This window comes from Mirounga angustirostris, unplaced genomic scaffold (assembly GCF_029215605.1).
Source record: "Mirounga angustirostris isolate CCGP_5_RB_7025 unplaced genomic scaffold, mMirAng1.0.hap1 SCAF_13, whole genome shotgun sequence".
NCBI lineage: Eukaryota > Metazoa > Chordata > Mammalia > Carnivora > Phocidae > Mirounga > Mirounga angustirostris.
The window spans coordinates 5,225,981-5,233,576 of NW_026991721.1; the positions used below are offsets into that span (position 1 = coordinate 5,225,981).

Sequence of the window (7,596 nt, forward strand, 5' to 3'; positions counted from 1 at the left end):
CTGGAGGCAGGTGGATTGGGGGAGGGACTGTGTAAGCAGCTTGGGGAGCTAGGAAAGCTACAGGATTTGGGGGCCCTGGGCCTGTGGAGAGAGGAACAGAGAAAAGAGTAGCAGGGACCCTGTGGGACCCCACCCACAGCTGCCCACTAAGCCACCCTCCCACAGGAACTGGGCGACCAGAGTGGGAGCAGGAGGCCCCAAGCCCCCGTCTCCATGGCCCTTCCCCAGGGCCAGGCAGATGGCAGTCTCCCCGCGGGGGACCCCAGCCCCTCTGAGGGCACTCCCGGGCCCAGCCAGGCTCCTGCCAGCCCAGCAGCCACCAGGAGGCGGGCACTCCTCAGGGAGCTGGAGGCCCAGGTGCAGGCGGCCTACGGGCAGGTAAAGGGGACAGGGGTGTGGGGCATCTGAGGGCACCATGAGGGAACAGCGGGGACCCCACACTCTAACGAGGGCCCTGTAGGACAGATCCAGGGCAGAGCTCAGGGAGGGGACCCGGAACGTGCATTTTGATGGAGGGCTCCGTGGGTCTGTCAGCTGCCCAGGAGGCTGGTGTCTCTGCCCACTTCTGCCCTCATTGAGCCCTGCATCCAGCCCACAGCTCCCAGAGTTGGCCCCCTTCCACTCTTCACCTGAGTACAAGGGCCAGGCAGGGGTGCCAAGGGCAGCCAGGGTGGGCAGGTGCTCCAAGGTGAGAGCAAGGGTCCTGGCAGGGAGGGGCAGGAACCTCCTGGACTGGGCCAAGATTGCCTCCTCTCAGGACAGGGAGTAGAGGGAGGGTGTGCCGAGTCCATACGGAGGGCTGGTGTCCCAGCCCTCCCCGGCACACCAGGCACCTGATGTCCTCCCCCCAGGTCCAGGCCCTGCTTCTGAAGACATTAAATCTCTACTGATTGGGGGAGATTACGGGTAGGGGTTGGGGGAGAAAGCGCTGGAGAGGTGGTATCTGGAAGACCCTCAGGAGTGAGCACAGGGAGGCTGTGCCTTCCAGGGGGCCTTGGGTCCTGAGTGGCCCCCCTCACCAGCAGAGATGCTCAGAGATAATCCTGGATTAGGACCCAAGCCCCCGTGCCCAGGGCTCCCCGCCTGCCCACCCGCTCCCAATCTTCCCCACAAAACCCTAGGAAAATCCCCTGCAGTGCTCCCAGACTCTCACTGGGAGCAGCTGGGGGCTGGTAGGAGCCCACAGCATCCACTGAGGCCCAGGCCTGGGCTGCCCCCAGGACTCCAGGCCTGGCATGGTTCAGGAGCCCATGGGAAACTGTGCCAAGTGGCCTCGACACCGGGGCCCTAAGGTAGGACGGCTAAGGGGGAGAAGCCAAGGCCAGGAGACCAGGCTGTAGCCTGGAAGGGTCAGGTGGGGTGGGCAGAGCCCCATGTGAGGGCTGGGCTGGGGTTAGAGATAGAGCATGGCAGGGGGATAGAGGGGCTGGTTCCCACTGCCCTAGACCAATCCAGATTTCCCCGGGGAAGGCCCCAGACTCTAGCCCCTCCCAAGGACCGCTGGGCCTTCCCTGCCAAGCTCATCAGGCCCCCCAGCTGCCCATCCAGCTGCCTGTGCCGGCTGCCCCTGCCCTCTGCTAGTCAGAGATGGGACGTGCAGAGCTTGAGCTCCAGGTCCCATTCCGCCACCAGCTTTCTGAGTGACCTTGGCCCAGTCCCTTCCTTTTCGGGGGGCCTCGGTTAGCCCAACTGAACAATAAGGGGATGGACACTTCAAGCCTAGAGTGTTGATGGGTGAGAGCCCTCACTGTCCTGGGCCGGGTTTTGATGGGTGAGAGCCCTCACTGTCCTGGGCCGGGTTCCAAAGACGGGAGAGGCTGGTAAACGAGGGCGGAGGGGCCGCTACCCCAGCTCATAGCTGGCTTTGCTGCAGGACCACTGGCAGTGGCCCAGCTCCCCCCCAGGGGGCTCCCGCCACAGCCCCGGGCCCGGCCCTGAGGAGCAGGGGGGCCCAGGGCCGGGCATCCAGGGCTACTCGGTGCTCAACAGCCTGGTGGGGCCCGCCTGCATCTTCCTGCGGCCCAGCATCGCCGCCACCCAGCTCGTATGTACGGCCGCCCCTGCCTTCGCCTCCTCTCTGCCTCTCCTTGAGTAGGGGGGAGAGGATGGAGTGGGGTCTTCGGAGCAAAGGCACACTGATCCAGGGGGTGGGGCAAAGAAAAGTGGAGACACAGAAACAAGATCAAACAGGGGGAAGACCCAGGGAGACACGCCAGGAATGAGAGAGGAGAGGACAGAGAGAGACCCGGAGAACCTCAGAGACAGCCACCAAGGGGGTGGGCAGGGAGGCTGCAGGGCCTCCAGGAGAGGGACAGAGAGAGAACAAGAGACATACAATGACACTGAGGTCCCCGGGGCCAAGTCTGAGGTTCTGCCCGACCCCAGATCCACTTCTGGCAAATGGAGCTCTGAGCCCTACAAGAGGGTGGGGGCAGGAGGTGGGCCCTGGGAAAGATCTGGGCAGGGGGCAGGGAAGGGGGGGCCCAAGACACCCAGGCCAGTCAGCAGAAATGGGTAGGAGCAGGTCTGAGCAGTGTCAGACAGACACAGGCCCTGCCCACCCCGTTGGGGGTGCTGAGTGGGGGGGCCCAAGAATCAGAGGAAGGGGTGCAGGTGCCTGGGTGGCCCAGGGAATTCTTAACCTCTCTGTGCCCCCCAGGACCGGGAGCTGCGGCCAGAGGAGATCGAAGGTAAAGGGTTTTTGAAAAGACTAGAGTCTCCAGAGGGGTGGGCATTGGGTGGGGCCTCAGCTAGTCTCCAGGAGGAAGTAGGGGCAAGGAGGAGGCTGCGGGAGATCAAGGAGATGGGGACCACTGAACGGGGAGGGGTTGACAGAGCCCCCAGCTGCCAGTTCCCAGATCTCATCTGCCAGGCGGGTCAAGAGCCACTTTCATATTTGTTCACTCGACAAACACCTCCTGGGTGCTTACCGTGTGCCTAGCCCTGTGCCGGGAGCCCTGGGGAAGGGGGCAAACTGGACAGATGTGGCCCATGTCCTCCGGGGACAGATGTCAATAAGTGAACTATTAGTACAAATGGTGCGAAGTGCTCTCAAGGAAATGAACAAATGGGCTGGAGGGGACCCAATGTAGAGGGAAGACTTTCTTGAGTAGGTGACATAAGGACCAGAAGAGGGTAGAGTGTTCCAGAACGTGAGCTCCATGAGGTTAGGGATTGTTTCCTTTCCTTTCCCTCCCCTGCCTCCCTCCCTCCCTTCCTGCCGTATCTCCAGTACCTAGGGCAGAGCTTGGCCCATAGTAGGTGCTCCTTAAATATTTGTTGAAAGAATGAATTAAAGAAATAGCATGTGCCAAGATGCTCAAGTGGCAGAGAAACTGATGTTTACAAGGAGGAAGTGAATAGACCAAAGGAAGAAGGGTGTGCTGGTCCAGGCTGGGGTCCCGGGGGACGTGTGGGAGGAGCTGACCCCGCCCTGCCCGGCAGAGCTGCAGGTGGCCTTCCAGGAGTTTGACCGAGACCGGGACGGCTACATCGGCTACCGGGAACTGGGCGCCTGCATGCGGACGCTGGGCTACATGCCCACTGAGATGGAGCTCATTGAGATTTCACAGCAAATCAGTATGTGCCTCAGACCTGCCCCCCCCGCCCAGTCCTCCAGAGACCATGGCCATGGCTCAAGCAGCTGGGCCACCCGGGGAAGGCAGGTGCCCACACAAGTCGGCCCCCAGAGCCCAGGACCCTGCTCATTCTCAAGGCACTTTCTCTGCCTCTGAAGAATCTCACCATCCCCTACAAGGTGGGAAGGCAAGGACCATTATCCCCATTTCTAACATGAGGAAACTGAGGCTCTGGAAGCTTAAGTGACTTGGCTAAGGTCACAGAGCCAGGTCATTGGAGCCAGGACTTAAACCCAACCAAAGTCTTCAGGAAAATTAAGAAAAACCACCAGAAAACACCGATGATCCAGCTTGGGCCCCCTCAAGAGGGAAGGGCCCACTTTGTGGGGCAGGGGAGAGGGCCAGAGGCCAGGAGAGGCGGGCGGGGGCAGCCAGGGCTGGGCAGGGGTCCCTGATTGCTGGGGTCTCTGATGGGCATGGCCCCCAGGTGGTGGAAAGGTGGACTTTGAAGACTTTGTGGAGCTGATGGGCCCCAAGCTGCTGGCAGAGACAGCAGACATGATTGGCGTCCGGGAGCTACGGGACGCCTTTCGGGAGGTACGGCCACTGGGGCTGGAGGGCAGGCGGGGGGCCGCGGGTCTGCTGTGAGTGAGGCCTGAGTGAGTGAATGATTCGATCGGGGACTCAATACCACGACCAACGCCACCACAGTTTGACACCAACGGGGACGGCTGCATCAGCTTGGCTGAGCTGCGAGCAGCCCTCAAGGCCCTGCTGGGGGAGCGCCTCAGCCAGCGGGAGGTGGACGAGATCCTCCATGACATTGACCTCAACGGGGATGGCCTGGTGGACTTTGAAGGTACCACCCGCCACCCTCCGCGCTCAGTGCCACACGCCCTGGGAGGTTTTTAACGGGCAAGGAAAGGATAAAAGGAGCATTGTCACTGCGTGCCAGACCCCGGGCTGAGCACTCTATGTCCTCTCCCCATAAGTAGGACAAGAAAGTTAATTCTTGGGAAAGTGTGAATGCTTAGCAAAAGATGTGGATGGAGCCAAGATGTGAAGCCAGGCGAGCTGACCAGAACCCAGTTCTTGCTCTATGCTGGATTCCCACAGGGCGAAAACAAGGGTTAAATAATAATAGGAAGCCAAGGAAAATCAGTATGTAGAAATTCTCCAAAGTAGGCCCCAAAGTTGTTCCTGAGCTTCCTAGCAGCCAAAGCAAAAAGGGAAATAGGTTTAGTTACAAGGGTTTTGTTTTTTTGTTTTTTGTTTTCCCCATAAAACAAAGCCCCTCTTCTTAGCCCAAAGGCCTATTCCCTACCAGATTCAGAAGACTCCCTTGGGCGCCTGGGTGGCTCAGTTGGTTAAGCGACTGCCTTCGGCTCAGGTCATGATCCCAGGGTCCTGGGATCGAGTCCCACATCGGGCTCCCGGCTCGGCGGGGAGCCTGCTTCTCCCTCTGACCCTCTCCTCTCTCATGCTGTTTCTCTCTCGCTCGCTCTCTAATAAATAAATAAATAAAATCTTTAAAAAAAAAAAAAAAAGAAGACTCCCTTGCAGGCCCCGCCCTGGACCGCACTCCCTCCCACCTCAAGGCCAGTATATTGGTCTCACAGCGATTGGGCTCCAGAGAGCAGACCTGCAACCTTGGCTTTGTCCTGGCAGAGTTTGTGCGAATGATGTCTCGCTGAGCCTGCACAGAAGCTGGAGGCAGCAGACAGGACTTGGGACCACAGCCAGGAAGCCCCCTGCCTCCAAATGACCCTCCCCCTCTCCTTCCTACCCTGCCTGTGTGTAACACCCCGGCCTGCCCTCACCCCCACTGCTTCACCAAGCCCCCATGCCCATCCCTGTCTCTCTAACAATAAAGTATCTTGGGGCCTGGGGAGATGGCTTTTACCTCTCACTTTTGTACCCTGGAGGACCCAGTCTTTGGCCCCCAAAAGTTAGGTCCTGGGCTGTAAGACCCCTCGACTGTGAATTCCAGGTGGACAAGGGCCTTTTCTGGATCCTGGGCCCATCCCAGAGCAAGTGTCAAGAAACGCCACCTGCGGGGCACCTGGGTGGCTCAGTCGTTAAGCGTCTGCCTTCGGCTCGGGTCGTGATCCCAGGGTCCTGGGATGGAGCCCCGCATCGGGCTCCCTGCTCAGCGGGCAGCCCGCTTCTCCCTCTCCCACTCCCCCTGCTTGTGTTCCCTCTCTCGCTGTGTCTCTCTCTGTCAAATAAATAAAATCTTTAAAAAAAAAAAAAAAAAGAAACGCCACCTGCTTCTCCCAGAGCTGGGATGCACTCGGCCCCTCATCCTATAAAAAAGGCTCCTGCCAGGCCCAGGGTGACACATGCCCTGGCATGTCTGCCAGATTCTTCTTCCCCAAGTGTGACTTGCGTTGCGTCACACTCTTCCTGTTCAGGAGGGTCGTGACCCCCCCCCCCCATTGTCCCCAGGTTAATCCGGCCCCTGCTCCCGGCACCAGAAGGCTCTGGGAGGATGAGGGCTGGCATAGAGTCACACACAATTAGGACGAAGCGGAGGTGGGACTCACCCCCTGGCTCCAGTGCACGAGAGAGGGTGCCTCGGAGTCAGGGAGGCCCCGGGCCTCAGGCTCTCCTAGCTGCAGCAAACACCTGCTCTGCAGAGCGCTGCGTGACCCGCTGCTGTGCCTGCCCACCGGGAGGGAGGGGAGCCCTGACCTCCTGGTCAAGAAGGGGCGGGAGCTTTCAGCGCCCCTGCCTGGGCTTCACCATTCCCGCTGCCAAAAAGATGGCCTTGGGACGGAGAAGGCGGGCGGTTACTGGTGTCCCGGACAGCCCAGAGCCTGGACACCGAGGTGCCAGGGTTGGCTGCAGCAGCCTCAGCACCACTCACTCGCCCGGCAGATCCCAATTAATCCTAATACTCAATTACGGGATCTCTCTCTGGGAGCTGTGGTCCACCCTCGCTCCCACCACCCTCCGCCGGCCGGCCCAGATGGCACTGCTGCCTGAGATGTCTGTCCCCTCCGCAGGGGCTGGGGGTAGTATGGAAGTGTGTCGCAGGAAGACCAGAATCCCACTGCCCCATGGCTCCCAGCCTGGCAGGCTCTGCGGTTGGGGCAGGGGCGGGAGGCGACGATGGGATGGTCTTAATTGGCTGCCGTGTATCTGCTGGCACCAAACGTGCCCTTCTACCCCAAAAAGGCTGCTGGCCCGGAAGGTCCCAACAAGGTAACTGCTGGAGCTGGGAGCAGGGCCAGGAAGGAACAGTGAGTAGGCAGAGACTGTGCCAAGTTAAGAGCCCCTTCTCTGCTTAAAGGGGGCACCTGCCACCCAACCCCAGCAACTGTTGCCAGATGAAGCAGGCCGGAGCTCTGAGATCTTCTGATTTTCCAAAAGAAGCTGGAAAGTCAGATTTACGTTAAGTCCCCTTTAAATAGTTTGACTACTGATGATAGCATTCAATAAGGTGTATAAACCTTAAGTGTACAGCTCATGAGTTTTACATGTGTGTGCGCTCAGGTAACCGTCACCCACATCATGGTATCGCATCCACTTCTGTTATTTAGAACAGTTCTAGGCTTACAGAATTATCCTGAAGATAGTACAGGGAGTTCCTGTATACAGTCCACCTCGGTCAGCTTCTCCTGTGTTAGTCAAGGTTCTCCAGAGAAACAGAACCAACAGGAGATACGTGTGTGTGTGTGTGTGTGTGTAAAGATATTTATTGCAAGGAACTGGCTCAGGTGATTATGGGTGCTGAGCAGTCCCAAGATTTGCAATCAGGGGTGCCTGGGTGGCTCAGTCGTTAAGCGTCTGCCTTCGGCTCAGGTCATGATCCCAGGGTCCTGGGATCGAGCCCCGCATCGGGCTCCCTGCTCTGCGGGAAGCCTGCTTCTCCCTCTCCCACTCCCCCTGCTTGTGCTCCCTCTCTCGCTGTGTCTCTCTCTGTCAAATAAATAAATAAAATCTTTAAAAAAAAAAAAAAAAGAGATTTGCAATCAGCAAGCTGGAGACCCAGGAGAACTGGAGGTTCGGTTCC

General features: G+C 59.0%; 1 protein-coding gene across 1 annotated transcript; it reads left to right on the forward strand.

Moving 5' to 3' along the window:
* Nucleotides 1-213: 213 nt before the first annotated feature.
* CABP2 (calcium binding protein 2) lies at nucleotides 214-5,592 on the forward strand. The gene is made up of 7 exons (XM_064576551.1): nucleotides 214-378; nucleotides 1,874-2,044; nucleotides 2,660-2,690; nucleotides 3,445-3,579; nucleotides 4,066-4,175; nucleotides 4,290-4,437; nucleotides 5,247-5,592. The coding sequence occupies exons 1-7, from the start codon at nucleotides 214-216 to the stop codon at nucleotides 5,270-5,272; spliced, it is 786 nt and encodes a 261-aa protein (XP_064432621.1). The 3' UTR covers nucleotides 5,273-5,592.
* The last annotated feature ends 2,004 nt before the right edge of the window (nucleotides 5,593-7,596 follow it).

Coding starts and splice junctions, on each gene's coding strand:
- CABP2 (XM_064576551.1), top strand. CDS start 214: ATGGCCCTTCCCCAGGGCCAGGCAGATGGCAGTCTCCCCGCGGGGGAC. Junction 2,691..3,444: donor GCGGCCAGAGGAGATCGAAG/GTAAAGGGTTTT, acceptor CCTGCCCGGCAG/AGCTGCAGGTGGCCTTCCAG. Junction 3,580..4,065: donor TGAGATTTCACAGCAAATCA/GTATGTGCCTCA, acceptor CATGGCCCCCAG/GTGGTGGAAAGGTGGACTTT.